The sequence below is a fragment of the Mauremys reevesii genome, linkage group 10, assembly GCF_016161935.1.
Source record: "Mauremys reevesii isolate NIE-2019 linkage group 10, ASM1616193v1, whole genome shotgun sequence".
NCBI classification, from domain to species: Eukaryota; Metazoa; Chordata; order Testudines; family Geoemydidae; genus Mauremys; species Mauremys reevesii.
This window is the reverse complement of record NC_052632.1, coordinates 38,495,492-38,519,620: the sequence shown is the minus strand read 5'-3', so window position 1 is coordinate 38,519,620 and position 24,129 is coordinate 38,495,492. Positions and strand designations below refer to the sequence as shown.

At 54.8% G+C, this 24,129-nt stretch overlaps 1 protein-coding gene across 2 annotated transcripts in view; it reads right to left on the bottom strand.

Annotated features, from left to right (window-relative positions):
- LOC120372863 (collagen and calcium-binding EGF domain-containing protein 1-like) overlaps nt 1–24,129 on the bottom strand; it is a 35,036-nt gene that overhangs the window by 5,796 nt on the left and 5,111 nt on the right. For both annotated transcript variants that reach the window (XM_039490304.1, XM_039490305.1), the window contains exons 2-7: nt 23,358–23,438; nt 4,847–4,899; nt 3,696–3,830; nt 3,186–3,323; nt 2,918–3,024; nt 1,687–1,807 (exon numbers count right to left, since the gene is read on the bottom strand). In XM_039490304.1, coding sequence (XP_039346238.1) covers nt 1,687–1,807; nt 2,918–3,024; nt 3,186–3,323; nt 3,696–3,830; nt 4,847–4,899; nt 23,358–23,438 — 635 coding nt within the window. The remainder of the gene's footprint in view (nt 1–1,686; nt 1,808–2,917; nt 3,025–3,185; nt 3,324–3,695; nt 3,831–4,846; nt 4,900–23,357; nt 23,439–24,129) is intronic.

Below are 24,129 nucleotides of genomic sequence, written 5' to 3'. Positions count from 1 at the left end.
GGCCACACCGCAAACTGAGCCACAGGGCCTTATAAGAAGGCCAGGGCAGCCAGAAGCCCAAACAGTCTTCCTCTGCCTGAAGAGGGAGAAGGGCCTGGCTGCAGGGAGCTAGAGACTGGGTACCTGAGGGGAGCAGGGCTGGGGACAGGCTGGGGAGCTGGGGAGCTCCAGCCTGGAAAGCCCCAGGCTGTGGCCTAGCATTGGGCTAACAGGTACTGGAGGTTGCAGGGGGCAGCCCAGGGGTAGGCCAAGGCAGCAGGTCCAAACCCCTTTGCCTGTGATGAGTAGGCTGATACTGCAGCCTGCCCCAGGACGTGGGGCTAGACAATGACTGGCAGTAGCCAATACTGAGACAAGGTGGGGATAGAGGGTGGGGGTTCCCTGGGGAGGGGAGACCCAGAGAGAAAGGGGTTACTGCCGGGGGCAGCACCCCAGGTAAAAGGGCACTGGGTCCAGGGAGGGACACAGGGGCCAGAGGACAGGTGGACCACCAGCCTGCAGAGGGTGCTCCAGAGCTGGAATGGAGCAATTCCCAGGAGTCACCAGCAGGAGGCGCCGCAGGGGTGAGTCTGGCCTGTCTACAGAGCAGTATAAACAAGTCATTGTCTGTATGAATTTTAGTTTGTACTGACTTCGCTGGTGCTTTTTCTGCAGCCTGTTATAAAACTAGGCAACTATCTAGATGAACTGATGTACCCACAGGGGTACACCTACCCCTGGTTGAGAACCACTGACCAACACCGATGGGAAAACCTCTTCTGTCACTGTAGGAAGCATCTACAGCACAGCAATACAGCTGTAGCACCTGTAGTGTAGACACGGCCTAAGCTACCTTCCATCCTGAAATGTGCCAAAGTATTGGGAGGGGATCATTTACTGCTGAAATGCAGCCACCTCTGGGGTGGAACATAGCAGTCCTCCTTCTCAAGCGACACTGCCATTTTTAGGAAGAGGGGAAAGAACATCCCCACCCAGAGGGCGAATTTAGGGGAGCAGGATGTAACATTCTGATGGGGGGGCAGAATTATCCCCCTAGGATTAGCTCTGCCTGGGCCTCCGCCATCATCCCTGGAGCATTAAGGTCAGTGTCTTCCACTGCACCAGCCACACTGCCCTAGGCCCTGCTAGTCTCCCCAGGAAAGGGGTGAGCCGCGCCAGGCCCAGAGAGTTAATGCAGCCTGGTATTTCCAGGGTAGTGGGGATCCAGGCTTGAGAAATTAGCCAGGCCTAGAGGGTAATCCCAGCCCCGCTCTTAGCAAAGGTGCCACGGCGATGTAGACTGTCCATTGCTCGCTCACTGTAGGTGTTACTCCTGCACTAGTGGGCTGATTGCACCAACCCGGCCCTGTCACTTCCTTCAGACAAACAGGATTCTCGTTTGGTCTAATGCAGGACTTTTGCACGGGTGACCCCCTTCACACAGCAAGCCTCGGAGTGTGACCCCTCCTTATCAATTAAAAACATTTTAAACATATATTTAACACCATTATATATGCTGGAGGCAAAGCGGGATTTGGGGTGGAGGGTGACAGCTTGTGACCCCCCATGTAATAACCTCACAACCCCCTGAGGGGTCCCGCCCCCCAGTTTGAGAACCCCTGGTCTAATGAAAACCAGTGCTGGGTCAGACCTTCACAGGCATCCAGGGTCTCCCACCCCAGCAATCTCCAGCACCCCAAGATGTACCTGGAGGCCCTGGGAGGCCTGGGGGCCCTGGAACAGGAGGATGATGCGAGGGGTCTGCTGGTTTTCGGTTAATCCTCATCCAGGACTTCCCACTCTCATTATCCGAGCCAGGGAGCAGCAGCTGGGGGGGGAGGGGGAGGAGGAAAAGAAGTGCAGACAAGCCCTGTAAGGAGGGAGAGTCAAGCAACTTCTGCAGCCTCATGCCCCAGGGGATAGAGTGTCAGAGTGATTCCCAGTGGCAGGGGCTGGAGAGCAGCATTGAAAGTGGGGGCGGGGGCATAGATTCATCCTCCCCCATATCTGACCCTCCTTTTACTCTCGCAGCCTCCCCAGCAGCCTGACCCCTGGCCCATAAACACCTATGCTCACCCCTTCCAAATCTGAGTGAGCGGCATTACAACCTAGCGCACAGGGTCACAGAGCCACCAGGCCCCAGCACACCAAGCGCGTGCGTGGGGTGGCAAGCCACGGGGGGCGCTCTGCCAGTCGCTGTGAGGGCGGCAGGCAGGCTGCCTGCGGGAGGTCCGCCGAAGCCGCGGGACCAGCGGACCCTTCGCAGGCAAGCCTGCCTGCCGTGCTCGGGGTGGCAAAATGCCGAGAGCCACCCCTGAGAGCCACTCAAGTTTGGTCCAGCCAAAAAGTGGTCAGGCCGTGGCCTGGGTGGTCCCCCTGGCTTCATGGCCTATGCCCATCAGGCTTAGGAGGGAATGGGAACCCGCTGCAAAGGGTATTCAGATTAGCCAAAAGAGGGAGGACCTCTGGGGAGAGGGTCCTGCCCCTTGCATGCCCCTCCCCAATAGGAGTGGCTGGAGAGATGATGCCACCCCCTGCAGGCCCCTCCCCTAATGGGAGTAGCTCGAGAGGCATCTACCCCAGCACATCCTTTAAAAAAAAAAAAAAGAAAAAAAGCCACATGGGCCATACTCAGCACAGGTACAAGTGGATGCAACTGTTCTGACTTCCATGGTCTTGTGCCCACTTTGCACAGGTCTGAATGTGGCCCTTGGATCCATTTCTGCCCCGGCTCTGACTGGACTGACTGAGCACGCCTGTGTGATCAGGGCGCCCACTTCCTGGACTACCTATTTCTTTTCAGCTCTGACTTGGTGAGATTCAGTTGTGGGGTGGCAGCCCCAGGGGCCCGTAGAGGGCTGCTTCTGCAGGTTTGCCCCAGTGTAGGAGCACTGCCAGCTGTGGCTGACCAGGAGAGGCTCAGAGGTCATTGTCCCACCTTGTGTCTCAGCTGGGAGACTGTCTGTTTCATACTGGTGAACTCCTCGCAGGTGATGGAGCAGGACCTGGTGCCCATCAGGGTCTCCGACTTGACCACTGTGGTGCCTGGAAAAGAATGACACACCTGTGTCAGTTGGCAGCAGGAATGGGGAGGGTGGACCTGCAGCCACGGGTCAATGGAGCTACATCTGCTTGAGCCAGGGCTGGCATGGCCCCAGGGTCGGACAGTGCTAGGGCACGATCCCTCTCCTGATTCAAGGACTCACCGTTGCTGGATTTCAGGCAGGTTGTCCCGTCAGACGCTATGTAATAGCCAGGCTGGCAATGGCACCGGTAGCTGCCCGGGGTGTTCGTACACAGCTGGTCACAGATGGCACCTTCGCTTTCCACACACTCATCGATGTCTGGGGGTGAACACAGAGAAATGTCAGCCACAGCTCAGCCAGGGGAGAGCCAGGGGTCATGTAGGCCTCGCCAGGGAAACCAATGCAGCAGAAGGGAGATTCGTATCATCCTGCAGGCCAGGCCAGGAGATATACACATCCCTTGGAGATGGCAACCCTGAGGTGGGTCTCTGGGAACCTTTCCCTAGACTCCTACATTGGACGCTGGAGCCTAGGGATGGCTGTTACCTGGAGTAGCCTCTCCTGCAACAGAGTCCTGCAACTGACCCCAGGCCATGGAAAGATGTGTCCATTTATCACACAGGAGCTATTCTGGAGCCAGGCCATTGCCACCAGCCCAGGCTCAGGGCGGGTACCCTTGGGGGCACTCACCCAGGCAGTAAGGGTGCAGGTGAGTCTTGTGGCGCTCTCTGTCGAAGCGATAGCCAGGGAAGCACGTGCACAGGACGCGACCGAAGTTGTCCGTGCACTGCTGCTCACACGGGAAGTCGGCACACACGTCCACGCCTGCAAAGAGGGGCAGCTGGAGTCGTGCGCTGCCGTACTGACCACCCCTCCCATGCGCCTCACCCTGGGGGGCAAGCACAGTGGGTTGGACCGTAGCCAGTGCAGCCTTGCAACTAAGAGTGACCCCCCCACACACAGGACAATGCCTTGCCCTGGGCCAAATCTTCAGCACGGCTCTGACTTTCCTGTAAAGATGCAGATTTACACCAGTGGAGGATCTGGCCTATGTGTCCTCTCCATGTGTGAGTAATTCATGACTGGGCACTCCCCAGTAACTAGCATCCTCAACCCAATCTCTCCCTTCCACCTGGCATCCTCCAGTCCCCACCTCCCTCTCCTAGCTGCCAAACCCTCCCCCCATCTCTAACTGGTAGTGACCCAATTCCTCTCCCAAGCCTCCCAACCTAACTGCATCACAGCTGCCCCATCTCGCAATGGACCCACCCCACCCTCTGTCTAGCAGCACCCCAGCTGTCTAGCGAGAGCACAGACTCCAGACCATCATGTGCTGGACTCTGCTGAGAAGCTGGAGGGTCCCATGTTCAACAGAGACTAGAGATGAGCCTGGAGCAAACCCGGTTCCAAACACCCCCAACTCTGGGGAAGATCCAGATCAGAACTTTGTGACCTGGACCCACCTCCAGAATGAAGCTGATGGACCCTTTCCCACCCAGCGCAAAGCAGAATGCAGAAAACCTCGTCTGCTGAAATAACCATGTGCTTGGTGCTGAAGGTGTGATGTGTGAAAACAGAGAACTGCCATCACGTGGTGCAAGAAGCAGCCCTGCCATGAGCCAACATCTCAAGAGCTTTCACCCTTGGAGCAGGCAGTGGAGAAGGCTGCCCAAATCATGCAGCAAAGTCTCCCACGGTCTTTCCAGGTGGATGGTATCATCCTGGCTTTTGTCTGACTAGATGATCCACACACAGGTGACATTATCCGTGGCTTTAGTGCCACCTGAGAACAAGTGTGGACAGAGTGAGCAGAATGGGAGAGAGCTCCTTTTTATACTTACTTTCCGGGATACACTGGCCCATCACAAACCTATAGCCCTCACAGCACTTCCTCCTGGGGGAGAGAGAGAATCAGACTATTATTTATTTAATTGTACCACCTAGGAGCCCTAGTCATGGCCCAGGGCCGCGTTGTGTTAGGCGCTGTTCAGACACAGAACAAACAGAGAGGAGCTGCCAATCTAAGTACAAGACAAGAGACAATGGATGGATACAGACAGATGGGTGAGCACAAGGGAACATTGAGATACTCTTGGCCTCCATGCCGGGCAGTGGCCTCTGCACACCAGCAGTTTTTTGCAGGCCTTGTGGCAGAGGAGCATTTTGAGGAGAGACTGGAAGGAGGCTGAGGTGGCTTTGCTGATGGTTACGAGGAGCTCCTCCCGCACGTGAGGGGCAGCCTGGCAGAAAACACAGAGGGGCTTGTTTGAAAATGTAACATGTGAGCGCTGGACGCCACATCGTGGGCCACTTGCCAGCTCGAGAGTGAACACGAGACTAACAAACGTCTGCCCAAAAGCAGTTAGCTTCTGTCACAAGCAATTGGGAGACTTCACAGAAACAAGCAGATTCCTCACTGCATCGCTCCAGCATGAGGCCAGTGTCGCTCTGCTGAAACCAGTGGAGATGCGCCAGTGAAAGGCATGACTCAGGGCCATGCATCAGCAGTTTTAGGGGCTTGGCTGAATGCTGAGGACCTTATTCAGGCACTGCGATTTACAAGCCTGAAATGAGGACTCTAGGATTTGGGCCTAATTCTATCATTTACATCTCTGTGAGATTGTAATCTAGAATTTCTTACATTGCTTATTATTTGTACCCCAGCAACTAAGATCAGGGTCCCATTGTGCTAGGCACTGAGACACAAAGACAAGGTCACACAGCAGGTCAGTGCCAGAGCTGGAATTAGAACCCAGATCTCCCGAGTCCCAATGCAGTGCATTATCCCCTGGACCATGCTACCTCTCCAGTAGATATAGAACAGCTTTGGCCCTGAAGTGCTTTACAAGCATTGGGCCCACTTGTCCCCTGTGCCTTCATTTTCTCCAGCCTCAACTCTTGCTGACTCCGGAGCCTGAGGATGACATTGGGTCACTTTGTTGGATACCTGCACCACAGCTGTTTCTGAGGAGCCCGTGCACAGGATTTTTTTTTCCTAGACCTTTCCAAATGTATTCACAGCTGGACTGATTGTTCCCTCCCCTTTGTACCCCCAAAGAGGGCTGCAGTTGCACACTGTACCACAAGGGGGCAGCACCACCACGGTGTCTCTTGTATCTACTTTATGGCAGAAAAGAACCCAATCCCTGTGTTTGAATCAAGGGGCGCGAGAAGCAGGATCAGCCAGGTGCCCAGAGCACTGCCCTTTCTTTCAAGCCACCCACCTGACCCCTGGCAATTGTGCTGGAACTGGGAAATGGAGCATGCTCGACGCCACCTCTGATGCATGCTGTCCCCTTAGCTCTGCTGCACTCTAGTTAATAAAAACAGCATGGAGGAGGATCCAGCGAGACATCTCCCATCTCTCTCCCTTCCCCTCCCCTGCTCTGTCTCTGCCCCTGCCCTCTCCGTCTGGCCTGGCGTACTTCTCCAAACCCGGGTCTCCTCTGAGGCCACTCTCCATGTTACTTCTGGCATTGTGAGGCTCCCAAGGAAGTCTGTTGACCCACTGTGAGTCTGGGCCTCTGCTGGCTCTGATCCCATGGCCCCAGCCCCCTAGGATATGAGGATTGGAGCAGGGATGTGACCTGCCTATAGTCACGCAGGCGATCAGTCGCAGAGTCAAGAATAAGAACCCAGGAGTCCGACTCCCCTTCCCACGCGCTCAGCGGTCGATTGTGAGGCAGCAATAAGGGATTCACCGGCAGCTTAAAAACCTTCCACTGCAGACTGAGCCCCTAGTCTCCCGAAGCCATGTCTCAAGCCCTAGACGGGACGGGTGAACAAGAACACAATGGCATTGAGTGTAACAGGGCACTGTGGAGAGCAAAGATGGATTCCCAGCTAGCACTGGCAGGCTGTTGAAGCTGGAGTCCGACCTGCCACAAGCGTGCTGCTCTGCAGAAGCTAATTTCTCTGACGACTGGGCCTTTTAGTGATGGGGCCCTGCTTCCCCAGGGGAAGAATGGGCTGCCTGGAGAATAAGCAAGAGCGGATGGTACCCCAGGGCCAGGCTCTAGCCGAATTGAATGTTAATGTCTACAGAAGCCATGTGCTGAGACAGGAAACCTGTCCCCCGCCCTCGGTGCTTTCATTAAAGCCAAGGCAGGCTGCCAACACGAGACACGTCCGTGTGGAGTGGTGCCCTGACGGACTGCACACCGGCAAGGTTTGGAACGAGGCCGCCTGCTTTTAGCTAGGCTCTCAGTGCCAGAGGAAGTGTTCAGCCCCAGGAGAGAGGGAGCTGAGAACAGCGCCAGCGCTGGAACCAGAGCCAGTAGAAAAGCTTCGGTGGGAACGTCTCTCCCTGTTTGGCAAAAGCTGATTTGACTAAATCAAAATGTTTCCTGGGACTGTCTCATTTCTGGTGAATTTTCAAGGGGAAATGATTGAAACGCTGGTTCGATAAGGTAGAAATGTTTCGTTTAGACCTTTATCGACACAAAATGTTTTGATAAAGTCAAAATGCTTCAATTGTATTGTTTTGACCCATCTCACCCTGACCCTTCCCCCAGACCTGGGGCGGCACTGCCACGCTGACCCCGTGGGCAGAAGGATGAGAGCTGGCCTAGCCTTGCAAGCGCCTGGCTGTTGGCCCACCTGGTGTGGACCCAACACTTGTAGCCGGGTCCCGTTGCCTTTGGATCAGGTTGCAGGGCTCTACACTGTGTCCTGCTCTGGGATTTGGACAGATGACAGGCTGTGTCAACGGCAGCTGGTGATGGAGACCAGAGCAGGGGCTGCAGAGAGCTGCCCGGTATTCAGCTCTCTAGCATTAGCACTCTCCACCGACCTGCCCTCCCTTCCCTGCTTGGTTCTCAGCACTGCAGTCCCCAGACCAGAGTCAGAGCATCATGTACATGATCATCGGCCTCTGTTTCATGTAGCTTTCCCATGGAGAAAGTAGCTGGGTTAGCGGCTATGCCGTTCTCTGCAGCACCTCCTGCTGGGAGAGACTGGGACTGCAGTGGGTTTAGCTTCCTGTGCTGCCCACCAGGGAGAGCCGTCCCTTTCCTGCTCCCAGGTGGGATTTCCCTGGAGAAAGGCGTTTTGGCTTGGAGCTGCCAACCTCTTCCTCGGGCTGTATCTGAGCAGTTTGTTTTCGTTCTGGAGCGGGGTGCTGGGGAGGCCCTGTGCTCACGCCAGGCACTTTCCTTTCATCAGAGGGCAGCTTTGCTCACATCTCTGGTTTGTTTGTTTTACGCCTGTATCTGCCCCTGTTGCCGTGTGTCACATTTTCCTTTCTAAGCTTAATTAGTCGCCCCATGAGTCTTCCGCCCCATGCTGGGTAAAGTTACTGGATTCCCTCTCCTAGCCAGGTCACAGAACGGCTGGGGGCTGAAGCGGGACTCTTAGAGTGACAAAGAAAGAGCAGGGGGCGGGGGGGGGCATGTGGGAGTACAGTTTGTGGTGTACAGAAGAGGGGCCATTGCAGTCGGAGGCAGCCTGTGCCAGGGGTTAGAGCACAGGCCTGAGAGCCAGGCCCTTTGGGTTCCTCTATTCCTGGCTCTGCCCCTGACTCACTCTGTAATCTTACGCAAAAGCCTCTTCCCCTCTCTGTGCCTCAGTTTCCCAGTCTTTAAAAGGGGGATAACACCTCCCATCTTTGTAAAGTGCTTTGAGATCTAAAGCAAACGAAGCCAGGCATGGGAGGGGGAGGAGAGGGGAGGAGCAACACCCCCAGAGCCTGAAACAACACTAGCTCCTGCTGCATGTTCTGCCTTCCTGCCCTTCAGCTGGGGAGCAATGGCCATCCAGCTACTGGGCCTGCTTCAGTCTCTAGGGCTGCACAAAGGGAGACCTGGCCCGGATATGTGGGCAGAGGGCCTAGATCCCCCATCCCTCCGCTACCGACTCCATACCCCCATTTACCGCTTTAGAGGAGGGAGGACAGTCAGCCACCCTCTCACTTGGCTCCTTCTCTCCGTTATTTAAGGTTTAGTTTAAAACAAAGTTTCCCGCCCCTCTGCTTGCAGAGAAAACCTTTTGGGGGTGTGGTGCTGCCTGCCTGAGTCTGCAGCCAGGCAAACACTGGGCTGCTTTCTGCTCCCACTCGTCTGCGTGTAAACTCGGTTCCAAGGAAGTCAATGGCACCACACTGCTGTAAAGCCAGTGGGAGTTAGGCCAGACTTAGGCTACCTGGCTCTGATAGAGGGGGGCCTTGATGCTGGAGACTAATAACAACAATTTCAGCAAAGAGTCCTGTGGCACCTTATAGACTAACAGACGTATTGGAGCATGAGCTTTCGTGCGTGAATACCCACTTCATCAGATGCATGTAGTGGAAATTTCCAGGGGCAGGTGTGTATATATATGCAAGCAAGAAGCAGGCTAGAGATAACAATTTTAACCCCCACCCCCCAACACACACACTTATTTAGTCCACCGCTGCTCAGTCTAGCAGAGGCTTGTCCTGGAGTATCTTAGATCTTCACTCTGCACCCCCGTGCCCCTGCCACACACAATTCCAGGGCTTTGCTTTCCTTTGCACCACCTACTTTGGTAGGCTATATTCATTTGGGCTGATGTGCTGGCTAATACCTGTCAAAGAAAAAATCCCAGCTTGGAGGTTTGTTTCCCTTGCTGCTACAGGCCGTAGCATCACCCCCAATGCAATTTCTCTCCTGATGTCTGTTTCACAGTGGGCTGGGTGAAAGGGAACAGGAGATCAGTGGCAGGGGAGGTGGGAAGTACATCCATCATCACCACCTCTGCATGGTGGGTGGATGCTTCTAATGAGAGAGAGAGAGCCCAGGGGTATGTAAGTTTCATCTGCCTGATGCTAGAAGCAGGGCAGTGGTGACCTCGTGGGAACAGATTGGCACAAAGGCTGCTACTGCCTGGGAACTGCTGTGGAGCCAGGGCTCAGAGACAAGACAGAGTGATCCCGGCCCTCTAGGGAGAGAGCAGGGAAGCAGAGCAGAGACCACCAGCCAAGGTCAGCTTAGTGCTCCAGACGGGAAGCAGGGTGATGCGTCCCTGGGAACAGAACAAGGATGGGAGAGTCTGGATAAGAAAGTCAATTGAATTCCCATGCAGGGGGGATAAGAGTCCAGACGACCCTGTGACAGGGCCCTTAAACCAGCTGTATTTGCTGCTCTGGGGAATTCCTCCTATATAGGGGGAATCTTGGCAGAGTCCATATCGGGGGGTCTAGGCCAGGGCCGCCCAGAGGATTCCGGGGGCCCGGGGTCTTCGGCGGCGGGGGGCCCTTCCGTTCCGGGACCCGCCGCCGAAGAGCCCCAAAGACCCCCGGCGGGGACCCCCCGCCGCCGAATTACCGCCGAAGCCGGACCCGCCGCCGAAGCACAGCCCGGTCTTCGGCGGTAATTCGGCGGAGGGGGGCCCCGCCGCGGGTCTTCGGGGCACTTTGGCGGCGGGTCCCGGAAGGGAAGGGCCCCCCGCCGCCGAAGACCCCGGGCCCCCGGAATCCTCTGGGCGGCCCTGACTATGTGAGATATGGAGAGTTAATAGCAGCTACTTTGGCGGCGGGTCCCGGAAGGGAAGGGCCCCCTGCCGCCGAATTACCGCCGAAGACCGAGCTGAACTTTGGCGGCGGGTCCCGCTCCGTCTTCGGCGGTAATTCGCCAGCAGGGGGGAGCGGAAGGACCCCCGCCGGCGAAGACCGGCAGTGGCAGAAGCTCCTGCGCCCGGCCGCACAAGAGTTGCCGGGCCCCCCGGAGCGAGTGAGGGACCCCGCTCCAGGGGCCCCAAAAAACTCTGGTGGGGGCCCCTGTGGGGCTCGGGGCCTGGGGCAAATTGCCCCTCTTGCCCCCCCCTCTGGGCGGCCCTGGTCTAGGCCATACCCCCATGTGAGTCTCTGGTACCAGGGCATGTTGGAGGAGAGAGGGGTCATGGCCAGCATATTCCTGTGCATTGGCTATTGCCAGCTGTTGCAATGGTCCTTAGAGGCCAGACACAAGTGAGGGCAGGTCTTGGGGCTGATCTGCCCTCGGCCAGAGCCAAACTGACCCCCTAGCAACTTCAGTATAGGGGAGACACCTTGCCACCTTTCCCCACCACCCCCTCCAGGCAGGTCTGTGTGATGAGCGCCCCTCCACTGCCAGGATGAATTTGGCCCTTTGTGCCTCCGTTCTATGGTGGGATGGGCACTTTAAAAATGCTGAACAGAGAAGCAAGGGATGATCCTTGCCTAGCTCCACCAGCTGGTGCAGAAACCAGTTAGACTAGCAAGGTGCCCAGTGAAATCGTTGGCTGTGGAACCAGTTATCACTGGATCCCATGCCCCACTCCCAAAAACCACCAAACAAACCTGCTGATACTGCAATGAGCTAATCGTGGGATCAAGTCACCAATGTACCAGCGGCCTGGCTGCTGTCTAAGGATCTGATCCTGAGAAGGTTCCCAGTGTAACTCCTACTGCAAGCATCTTGCAAACCCAGTCTTCCCTGCCCCCAGGCAGGAAGTGCCAGTCAGTGCAAAGGGGTGCGGGCTGCCATTTGTCTCAGCGACACAGGGAAGCTAATCTAGCTGCAGGCCTGGGGAGCAGCAGCATGCGGAGATGAGTTTTATGAGGGCATAAGCTCCATGCAAACCATCCGGGCTGCAGAGCTGCAGCAATAACAGGGAACATTACAGAAAAAGCAAGGGGATTTTGCTGAAATATGTTTCATAAAACCACTTTAATCCACAAGGGGGGGGGCTGTTTGAGACGTTCCTGGCATCTGCCTCCTCTGGGCCGTTACACGTGGCAATGGCGTGAACCACGGTGGGACAAAGGGGGCTGATGAAATCTGAGGCAGCTGCGAGCATTGGGGAACTGCAGGGGAAAGGTTCACTGGAAGGGAGAAGCCTCGTAGAACCCCAGAAGCGGACACACTCAACTGGTAGCATGGAGGAGATGGTGGATTCTCTGTAACTTGAAGTCTTTAAACCATGATTTGAGAATGTCAGTAACTCAGCCGGAGGTTAGAGGCCTCTTACAGGAGTGGGTGGGTGAGGCTCTGGGGCCTGTGACGTGGTGGGAGGTCAGACTAGATGATCATGATGGTCCCTTCTGGCCTTAAAATCTCTGAGTCTATGAGATGCGCTTCAGGAGAGAACTAGTCGACACGGGCACCATTACGATTGCTGTTGTAGTGATGCCAAGAGGTGCTGGCCACACAGGCAGCAGCAGAGATCACTGCTTCTAAGAGCTGCCAGTCAAAATAAACAAGAAAGACACAGGAGGGGAGAAGAAACAGAGAAGCAGAGAGGGGAAGTGACTCACTGATAGGGTGACAAGACATCAAGTGTGAAAAATTGGGACAGGGAGTGGGGGTAATAGAAGCCTATATAAGAAAAAGACCCTAAAATTGGGAGTGTCCCTATAAAATCAGGACACCTGGTCACCCTACTCACCAATGTCACCTGGCAGACCAGTGGCGGGGCCTGGAACAGAACCCCAGACTTGCTGTCCATTGCCCTAACCACTAGACCACACTGCCTGCTGAATTTCTCTTTCAAGCATTTTTAAAGTGTGTGTCCCCGCCAGATGCTGAGCACTCAGGGATGAATCACACAGGGCCAGAGTGGTGAATAAGGACCGCGCATTCCAGCGCTGTGACTCAGGGATGTTCTCTGACCATGAGTGCTGGGAATCAGCAACTGAACGAGCCCTCCGGTCACTGGTTAACCAATTGGGCCCTGCGGGGGAGGCTGATTACCAGCTCAGATTGGGGCTGGGGTAGCTAATGAGTTAATTAGCCCATTAAATAAGGAGACTGGATAAAAACACAGGGGAAGGAAGTACATGGAGGGTGGTGGCAGCGAGCCGAGCCAAGCCGGGCCTGACAAAAGGGAGTTCTCTGGTGGAGTCACCTCTTCGCCAGGGGCGGTTCCAGGCCCCAGCATGCCAAGCACGTGCTTGGGGTGGCAAGCCGTGGGGGGGCGTTCTGCCGGCGCCGCGAGGGCGGCAGGCAGGCTGCCCTCGGCGGCGTGCCTGCGGAGGGTCTGATGGTCCTGCAGTTTCGTTGGACCTCCCACAGACATGCCTGCGAAGGGTCCGGTGGTCCCGCGGTTTTGGCAGTAGCCGCGGGACCAACGGACCCTCCGCAGGCAAACCGCCAAAGGCAGCCTGCTTGGGGTGGCAAAAACCCTAGAGCCACCCCTGCTCTTCGCCCCCCACCTTTGGAGGAGGGCTGGTAAAACGAGAGGCCGTTGTAAATCCTGTGCGAGCACGAGTCGGGGAAGGTGATGGGGTGAAACATTGTGCGTAAGCTGCACCGTGGTATCTACACAAGAGATGGTCTGTGCTTGTGCCGAGCAAAGAGGACAGGAGCAGGGCGTGCCCCGGCACAAGGCCCAGCAGGCACTGCTCTCTAGTCACTTGGGCCTCAAAGGTATTTAGGTGCCATTGGAAGTTAGGAGCTGAAATGCCTTTGAGCAGTGGCTCTCAGCCTTTGCAGATTACTGGTCCCCTCTCAGGAGTCTGATTTGGCTTGCGTACCCCCAAGGTTCACCTCACTTAAAAACCACTTGCTTACAAAATCAGACCTAAAAATGCAAGTCTCACAGCACATTATCACTGAAAAATGGCTTCTGTTCTCATTTTTACCATATAATTATAAAATAAACCAACTGGAATATAAATACTGTACTTACATTTCAGTGTACAGTATATACAGCAGTATAAACAAGTCATTGTCTGTGTGACATTTTAGTTTGCACTGACTTTGCTAGTGCTTTTTCTGTAGCCTGTTGTAAACCTAGGCCAATCTCTAGATTACTTGATGTACCCCCTGGATGACCCCTGTGTACCCCCAGGGGTAAGTGTACCCAGGGTTGAGAGCCACTGCCTTTTGAGGACCTTGCCTGGGACACTGTCCATTGATTTCTTGTGGATCTGATGCTTGGTCTGTTTGCTGAATTGGCCGCACCTACCCCACATAGTCAACAGGGGGAGGGGCAAGTCTAGTCCTTGCCATTAGGGGGAGTGGGCTGGGGGCAAGTTTCCCTCTTGCGCAGGGTGATGGAATGGGGGGAAGGGGAAGGTTAGTGACGAGGGCTGGCTGATGAGTCAGCTGCAAAGAACTCGCTAGGCAAAGCAGCTGGTGGGGCAGGGGTTGCCGCTTCAGGGCCGAGTCCTTGGGGGAGACGCTTAGCAAAGGCTGCTGAGATGCATCCTGCGCTGCATTGGAGAGGGGGCCCAGCTGAAGAGGCCTGTTCTTATACACAGTATACACCCATCCCCTTAGCACCCCGCTCTCCCACCCCTGGTGTGCCATGGGGCGGGCGAGAGCCTGGTAGGGCGGAGGCTAGGCCAGCAGCCCCTTGGGAGCTGTGTGTTCATGTGCCCATCTAGCAGAATGCGGAGAGGGGCAGAAAATAGCCACGTCCATCTCTGGGGAGGCAGCGCTCCAGCATCCGTGTCAGTGCCACTCCCCTAGCTGCTGGGCTGCGCAGGCTCAGTCCGGGTGAGGGCTGTGCTGGTGGTGGCGGCGTTGCCAGCCAATCTGAATTCTGGGCAGAGGTGCAGAGCCCACTAGGGGAAGGGCGTGGCCACAGAGCTCAGAAACCAACTAAGTCCTGGGGAACGTGGAATGAAAACCAGGGGGCAGGTGGGAGGGTCAAAATGAGATTGCTGGCTGGAGACCACATGTGAAGAACCCTGGACCGGTCCCACTGCCATCCCTATCGCTGGCTTAGTGCCAGCAGCCTGTGGATGGAACGATCCACTGCCCAATGCCAACCCCCTGCTCTGGCTTTACGTTCTCTGTGGCTCCTGCTGGGCCGGGTCCTTGCCCTGCCTGGGCTGCTGCTGCCGAGCTGTGGGGTGTCTCTCCAGGCAGGGTACAGCCCAGCAGAGTGGAGATGTCTGTGGCGCAATTCAATTAAAAGCAAAAGCCGCGTTCCCACAGAGTTGGGGGCAGGGAGGAGCCTGTGGTTTGTTTTCTCAAACCCTCTGTGGAGACACTTTAATTAAAATGACCTTCCAGGCCCCCCATCCCCCAGCCTCACAATGCACCTCGAGGTCTGGCGCTGGTGCCTACCCATGGCTTTAACCCTTTGTGCCTCCACAGCCTAGGCCCTGAGCATCTCTCCTCGCTGGCCCAGCCCCTCCCAGTCGCTCCCCCCAGTTCCTGCCCAAAGAGTCTCCTCTCTGCAGACCCGGACTCCGGCGTTCCACACTGCGCACAGAGACCAAGTTCCTGAGGCAGCTGTGCAGGCCAGAGAAGGGCGCTTCACCCAGCGTTTATCTGTTGATACACCCTGGCCTTTCACAGCCTTTCCGCTCTCTAAACCCCATCCCCCTATTACAGTGGGGCCTCATTTAGCCAGATAGCATTGTGTGAGCTCCTGATCCGCTTGTCTGTCTGTCTAGGATACAGCCCTCATCCCCCAAATCTTTAGGCACCTCCTGAACGTTTGCACCGTTAGCCTCACAGTACACTTCAAAGATAGGGCAGCGCGATTAGCCTCACTTTACAGCTGGGGAAACTGAGGCATGGTGAGGCTAAGTGACAGAACCAGAGTCACACAGGGAGTCTTGTGGCAGAGCTAGGAACCCTCAGTCCAAATCTAGCGCCTTAACTACAGGATCATTCTGCATTCTCTGCCAGGCAAAAGAATTTTGCTGTCACCCTGGGGGGCAACCTGATTGACATCACTGGGAATGCTCCAGTGTAAATCTACTGCCCAGCACCCCGAGTGGGGGGAATACGGAGCCTCCCCTCAAGAATGGGTGCTGCAGCCATGGTGCCCCCTCCGGGCTGGCGAGGGAGGGAGGACTGGAGCAGACCTCTCTCCAGATCCCATCTGTGTGCTACCAGGCGGAGAGGCCCATAAAGCTGGGCTCTGAGCGGCCTTCTCAGCTCCTTCCTTCTCCACCCCCAGTGCAGGCCAGCCCGGATCACCAGCCAACCATAACTTTCTGCCTTTGGACTCGGTCATTCGGTACTTCCCCTTCCCTGGAGCTGAACTTTCCGCCTAGAATTGGGATGGCTCCATTTCAAACATTGTCCTCTGGGATGAAAGCATCACACGACGCTCACACTGTGACTACCCCAGTGATGGCTCCGGAAGGTCTCACTGTCTTGCCTAGGATATCATCAAACTGCGTCATACCGAACTAGGGAGGGAAGATCCATTGCATTCCTCTCCTCCACCCATTCTGTAATCACACAGCAAGGGCCCATCTCAGTAAGGCTGTTCTGCTGCTGAGGCTGCACGGTGCTGCCTAGCTAAGTTGCCCTCTGCCACAACCTCCCTACCCCATCTCCTACTGAGATCTGGGCTGGGGTCATCTGACTCTGTGCCAGGAGGAGCGAAGAAGTTGCTGCAGCTGGGCACAGAGACCACCATGACTATGGAAACTCTAGACCAGAGGTGGGCAAACTACAGCCCGTGGACCACATCCGGCCCATGGGAGCTCCTGGCCTGGGAGGCTACCCCTGGCTCCTCCCCTGCAGTTCCCCCTTCCCCGCAGCCTCAGCTCACTGTGCTGCCGGCGCAATGCTCTGGGTGGCAGGGCTGCGAGCTCCTGGGGCAGCACAGCTGCAGAGCCGGAGCTTGACCTGGTGCTCTGTGCAGTGCGGTGACGTGGCTGGCTCCAGCTGGTGCTCCAGGCAGCGCGGTAAGGGGGCAGGGAGCAGGGGGGGTTGGATAGAGGGCAGGGGAGTTTGGGGTGGTGGTCAAGGGCCGGGGGTATGGATAGGGGTCAGGGCAGTCAGAGGGCGGGAAACAGGTTGAATGGGGGCAGGGGTCCCGGGGGGCCATCAGGAATGAGAGGAGGGGTGGGATGGGGCAGCGGGGGGCTGGGGGGGCTGGGGTTCTGGGGCTGATCAGGGGACAGGGAGAAAGGGTGGTTGGATGGGGCAGGGGTCCCAGAGGGGCATTCAGGAATGACAGGAGGAGTTGGATGGGGCGGTGGGGGGCAGTCAGGGGGCAAGAGGTGGGGGGGTCAGATAGGGGGTGGGGCCTGGCCACACCTGGCTGTTTGGGGAGTCACAGGCTCCCCTAACCAGCCCGCCATACAATTTCTGAAACCCGATGTGGCCCTCAGGCCAAAAACTTTGCCCACCCCTGCTCTACTGCATTGGTGGGTAATGCACATGGACGTGCTGTGGGATCGAGAAGGGACATCAGCGGCATTTGGGCTACAGTCCAATCCCCGCCCTGAACTGAAGGGGAGGATGCTCAAGGCCTTTCTTTTGGGGATAGTGTTAGGGAGCAGCTAGAGCCCGCGGAGCTCACCCTTCACCTGAGCCCCTTCTCAGCTACGTGCACAATCCAGCTGTGAAGAGACTCCTGGCTAAACCCTGTGGACCAAGGCCTCCCGTCACTCAGAGCTGGCTTGAACGTGGAGGCTGAAGTGCCCTCTGGCTCCAGGAGAGGAATAGTCTCTCTAAAGCAGGGCTGGGAGCTATTGGTGGAGCAAAGTGGGGAGGCTGAGAAGAAAGGGTCTGACCTGGAGACGTGCCAATGGGAGACGTGGATGCTTAGCTCTTCTCAGGATCAGGCCCTAGCTGAAGACCAGATCTTGGTCCCCACTGAGCCACTTGGCACCAGTCTGGCGGCACAAAGCAGCCTCCAGGCCTGTTTCACCAATTAACTGGAGAATTTCCTGGCACAGGGGAAATCGCTGTGTGGGCAAGAGCCAGTAGAGCCAGCTCTATGCTACCCCCTCCTGCCACCCCAGCACAGGGGTGTGGCTGGGGTAGAAGCACCCAAGGCCTGAGCTGCTGTGCACCAGCGATGCAGTCACTGCATGAGCTCACCTTGGACCAACCGTGTCTTGTGTTGGGGACTGGACTGGCAGAAAAATCCCTCTCTAGCTGCTTGCTCCCAGCTACGCCGGGTACTGCGGGGCTGGGGCTAAGAACCTGGCCCAGCAGCTCTTCCAGATTGCAGCATCGGGGCTGCTGAGGCCAGTCAAGCTGGAGCTGAAGAGGGGACTGCGAGAATATGTGATGCATGTCAACTGGGGGAGCATAGACTACGCTGATTCAGCATCCCCCGAGTCAGCCTTCGGGGGGAGCCCCAGCCAAGCCCAGCCCTGCCTGTGACTGACGCCCATGCTGAGAGGAGCAGCAAATGCCCAATGGAATAACCCCCCCACCCTCGCTCCCACTCTGCGTCTCTGCACAATTTCACTAATTAAAATGCTGGAGCCCAGCTGCTGCAGTAATGAAAGAGTTCAGGGGAAGCTCGGCTCAGCAGGGCCCTGCAAGGTATTTGGCCCTGCTCCCAGCCAGCCCTGTAATCATCGCTGACTCAGCAGGCAGCTTGGGCAAAGGTTCAGCCAGCCACTGTGCTTCCAATTTCTGTTCCAGCCCGGGTGACAGCGTGCAGAAACCTCGGGGGCTGCCCAACAGAGCAGGTAGCAAGACTCGGTCCATTCCAGGGGCTGCCCTCCCAGATCAGAACACTGTATCTATTGGGTTTCTGGGAAAATTGGGCTGGTGGAGGCCCGCCCAATGCTAAAGGATCCCCCACTCAGCCTAAGGGGAGGATCTACAGGACCTCAGAAACCCACTAATTTCAGGGGACAACTAATAAAAGAACAGGGACAGGAGTGCGGTCAAAGGGTCATAAGAAGGGAGCCTGACGGGGACACTGAACACTGAACTGGGAGAGGCAACTCTACCCCACTCCAGTTCCACGGTGGAGGGGGTGGGGGGAGTTTGCACACCCTTGTGCTTTGCAATAGTAACTTCTCAGCCTCTCCTCCTGCAAGGGGGCTAGTTAGTTACAACAGGCATACGAACCTCTCCACATAATCACTCAGTATTTGTGCTTCTCTCCTCTCCTCTTACCTCCTGTTCCTTCAGTGGCTCACTGAGTGGGGTCTTCTCCTCCCCCAGCCTGGGTGTCTCAAAAGGATCTGTCCTCCTCTCTTTACCCCTTGCCTCTGGGGGATCTCATCCACCCACACGGCTTCAGTAACTCTACCTCCCCTCTCCTGACCTGCCTCTCTCCATCCAATCCACATCTCGCCCTCTCTGAACTGATCTCTCCATCTTCCCTCCCTAACCTTTCCTGCTTCCTCTATCCTTACTGATCACACCCCCAACCCCATCTGACACTCAGGCCTTGGGGTACTCTTTGACTCCTCCCCCTCTCCTTTGCCCCACCCATCATTGTGGGGTGTCCCAAACATGCTGCTTCTTCCTCTGGATAACATTACCAATGTTGGCACAGGGCTACTTGGCGATGGTAGTTACTAATTTCCTTTATTGATCTGAAATCTAACTATTTTGACTATCCGCTATCCCCTTCCCTAACGCAGCCTCGGATATAGCTTTATACAATTTTCTGTAAGGCCGGAAGGGACTGTTTGGATATGTTCTCTGACCTACACCGCACAGAGTATAGAAATTGACCTAGTGATTCCTACGCTGAGCCCAATAACTTGCAGTTTAACTAAAGCATGGGGTAACATCTTCCTGGCTGCTGCTGCACCAGTCGTTTGCGTGTAGACACTCACTGCAGCGACGGGAGGGGTTCTCCTGTCACTGGAGTTCAGGGATTCTCAAACTTCATTGTACCGTGACCCCCTTATGACAACAAAAATGACTCCACGACGCCAGGAAGGGGGACTCAGGCCGGAGCCCTGCCCTTCCCTTCGGGATTGTACCGACTGACTGGAGATTAGCTAATGTAGTTCCTATATTCAAGAAGGGGGAATTATAGGCCTGTTAGTCTAACATCTGTAGTATGCAAAGTCATGGAAAAATCTTAAAAGAGAGAGTGGTTCGGAGCATGAGGCCGATGGCAACTGGGATAGATTACAGCATGGATTAAACCAACTTGATCTCCTTCTTTGAGAAAGTAACAGATTTTTAGACAAGGGAAATGCGGTGGATCTAATATATCTGGATTTCAGTAATGAAGAATTACTGGTTAAATTGGAAAAGATGGGGATCAAATGAAAATCCAGAGGTGGATAAGGAGCTGGTTAAAGGGAGACTGCAGAGGTAGTATTGAAGGGGGAACTGTCCGGTTGGAGGGTTACCAGTGGAGTTCCTCAGGGTCCGATTTTATTCAATCTATTTATTGCTGACCTGGGAACCAAGAGTAGGAGTGGGCTGATAAAGTTTGCGGATGACACCAAGTTGGGAAGAGGATCGGGATATTCTCCAGGAGATTTAGATGACCTTGTAAACTGGAGTATTAGTAACAGGATGAAATTCAATAGTGAGAAGTGTAAGGTTATGCATTTAGGGATGTCTAACAAGAACTTTAGTTATAAGCTGGGACGCACCAGTTGGAAGTAACGGAGGAGGAGAAGGACCTAGGAGTCCTGGTTGATCGCAGGATGACTATGAGTAGGCAATGTGATGTGGGCTAATGCGGTCTTGGGTTGCATTAGTATTTCTAGTAGGGATAAGGAGGTGCTAGTCGAGACCTCATTTGGAGTATTGTGTGCAGTTTTGGTCTCCCATGTTTAAGAAGGATGAATTCAAACTAGAACGGGTACAAAGAAGGGCCACTAGAATGATCCGAGGAATGGAAGGCCTTATGAAAGGAGACTTGAGGGTTTTCCTTAACCAAAAGAAGGATGAGAGGAGATATGATTACACTCTTTAAATATATCAGAGGGATAAATACCAGGAAGGAGAAGAATTATTTCAGCTCAGTGCTAATGTGGACACGAGGACAAACGGATATAAACTGTCAGTCAGGAAATTCAGGCTTGAAATTGTTTCTAACCATCAGGGAGTGCAATACTGGAACAGCCATGACTTTAAGATTAAGCTAGATAAGTTAATGGCGGAGATGGTATGATAGGATAACGGGCTTAGTCAATATGTCAATTAAGTGCCACACTGGTAAATAGTACAATGGGTCAATGGTATGATATAACCTTTTCAAGAGGGTTTGGCTGCAGAGTCTTGCCCGCATGCTCGGGTTCAGCTGACCGCCATATTAATTTTCCTCCAGGGAAGATTGGCAGTGGCCCTGGAGGTTTTTCGCCTTCCGCATGGGGCAGGGCCTGCATCTTGCAGGAGGTCAGACTAGATGATCATAATGGTCCCTTCTGATCTTGAATTCTATGATTCTATGATTCTATGATCCCCCCCCCCCCCCGGTAGGGGGTCCCAAGCCCACGGGCTTCAGCCCTGGGTGGGGGGCCTGTAACCTGAGCCCTGCTGCCTGGGCTGAAGCCAAAGACCAAGCCCCACTCCCCAGGGCTGAAGCCTTTGAGCTTCGGCCCCGGGCAGTGCAGCTCAGGCTGCGGCTTTTGCCCCAGGCAGCAGGGCTTGGGCTTCAGCCCCGGGCTCCAGCAAGACTAAACACCAGCCCTGGCAACCCCATTAAAATGGGGTTGTCGCCCACTTTAGGGTCCCGACCCACAGTTTGAGAACCGCTGCTTAATTCACACACCCTGCGAGAGGCAGTAGCTAGGTCAATGGAAGAATTCTTCCACTGACCCAGCACTGTCTGCACCAGTGGTTACATCAGCTTAACTCCGTCACTCGGCATTGTGGCTTTTTACACCCCTGAGAGATGTAGCTGTGCTGATGTCAGTTCCCTGTGTCGACCAGCCCTGCGTGACCTAGTGGCCAAGTCCCATTTACACATGTGATTTAAGAGCCTAAGGCCTCGTCCACACCAGAAAAGTAGGTCGAACTAACAAAATCAGTCAGGGGTGCGAAAAATCCACAGCAGCGCAGTTAAGACGACTTAACCTCCGGTGTAGGCAGCATTAGGTCAACGGAAGAATTCGTCCATCGACCTGGCAACCACCTCTCGGGGAGGTGGATTACCTGTGCCGGTGGCAGTATCCCTCCTGTCAGTGTGGACTGTGTCTATATTGAGGCGCTACTGTGGCATATAAGTGTAGACAAGCCCAGAGTGTCACTGACTTTCATTAAAACTCAAAGTACTAAAGCCCAGGTCCTCAAAGGTATTTAAGCTCCTAACTCTCATTGATTTCAGTTGGAGTTTAGCACCTAAATACCTTTTAAAATCTGGCACTAAGTCACTTTTGAAATGGGACGTAGGCTCCTAAGCCACTCAGATGCCATTGAAAATATACTGTCTCTATGTGTGAGTGTGGACAGCACCTAGCGTATTGCAGGGGCGACGCAACTACAAACCTGCTGGATCAATAAGTACGTCTATGGTGGCGTGTAGAGTATGGACACTGCACACCCATGGGTGTCTATAGTGTGTGGATGGTATGGCGGCTTAGGCAGGTCAAGTGCCCTACATGCCTGAATCCCCCAGGTACATACCCTACATGGCTCTCTGCACACCCAAGCAGTGACTCCCGTCTACACGCCTGTTTGTAGCCATGCAATGTCCTGCTGCCTCCCAACCCTTCCAGAGCCTTTCACTGCAAAGTGTAGACACACACTGCAGTGACAAGTGGGGATGCAACCTGCCTTTCACTGCAGCACGTTGGTACTCGACACACCACCGTAAGTGTGGACATAGCCAAAGAGAGACCCAAGGATTCAGTGCAATGGGCACAGAGTTGCCATGTGCGTCTGCGATCTCTCTTTCAGCAAGTGGCTGGGTGTATTCAGCTCTCTCCCAAAACTCCACGCTGTTCTATTTCTCCAGTCTCCAAAGGCTCAAGAATTCCCTTGGCGCTGCACAAAAAATTCTGGAGCGTCTGCATTAAAAAATGCCTTTGCAATGACTGGAGGCTGCCAGACCGTTTTCGACTGGAGATGACGCCGGTCCGAGGGAAGCTGGCCACATCTGGTGCTCAGCTGGGCTGCCTCGGAGAGACACATGGTTTGGGTTTGGCCACTTCAGACCTCCTGTTTCTGGTACCGGATTAGTGATCTCAGTAGGGCTATAGATCACACACGGCACCTCAGTGCACAAAGCCCTGACTGGGTCATGCCCGGGAGGGTTTCGCTGGAGAAGCTCTGGGTAACAACAATAATACTGTGAGTGTTTTATCTGAGAGCCTCAAAGCACTTTACAAATATTAAGTCATTAAGCCCTGGAATGCCCTCAGGCCTGATCCTGCATTCCTCACCCATTCAAACACTCTCCACAGTCAGCATAGGTCTACTGGAGTCCTTGGAGCAAAGCTGATTTACACCAGCTGGGACTCTGCCTGGGTGCTGTGCTGTGCAAGCAATGCAGGATCAGACCCCTTGTGGTACAGCTATGGGAACGGAGGCACAGAGAGCAGAAGGGACTTGCCCTTGGTGCAAGAGTGGAAGAACCAGAGATAGAACCCAGGTGTCCTGGCTCCTGTTTCCCTGGATTTAATCATTAAATTACACTCTGTCTCAGTCACTCTATCCTGAGAGCTGTGAACTGTTTCTTTATCCTCATTATAGCAAAGAAAAAGCCTTCTAGATGCCCCCCAATTTCAAAATCCTTGGGGTGCTACAGATGCCTCCCCTTTCCTGCCCTGAGCTTCCAGATAGGCACATGACTTACCGTAAGCATGTGGCCGGCGTCCCGCCTGCTCCTGCGCAGGAATATTCCACGGTCAGGATTTTATTCTCAGGACAAGATTCGCTGCAGGAAAGATGAAGGAGGAGTTTAAATCTAGTTTGTTCCTTCCAGATCGGATCGCAGGCTGCCTTGGTTCCTAAAGCCACATCAGCCTGTCCCACCTGAGCTCATAAGCACCTGTCAGTAGACATGGTTTGGTGGCTTTTGGTCACTGGCCTCGGGTCTGGAGTGACATGAGGCCCTTAAGGTTGTATTTGTCCAAATTAACTGTCCCTCCAAACAGACCACATCACAGGCACGTGCCCTTGGATACTTGTGACCCGAGAGGCTAGTCAAATGTTGGTGCCCTAACTGCGTCGACCTTGCGGAGGTGGAGTGAGTAGGTGGGTGTAGTGGGCGACTTACATCGGCGGGAGCAACGTTGTAGTGTAGACACTTACAGAGTTAGGTCATCAGAAGGCAGCTTACGGCAATTTAACTCTGTAGTGCAGACCAGGCCCTAGGCTTTCTTGTTTTTTTCCTCTCTGTTCTTGGCTGTGTCCTCAGTTTCAGTGTGATCTCTCGCACACCATACAATCCTACCCCAAGCAATACTCAGCCCAGAAGCACCCGGGCGGGCTCACACACACCTTTGTCTTAGGTGGCGTTTATGTTTACAGTTATGTTAACAGAAGGATGAGTTCACACCTACCAACCTCAATGAGTTTTTAACCCAAGGCATGACAAGGTTACACCCAGTTCATGACAATATGCT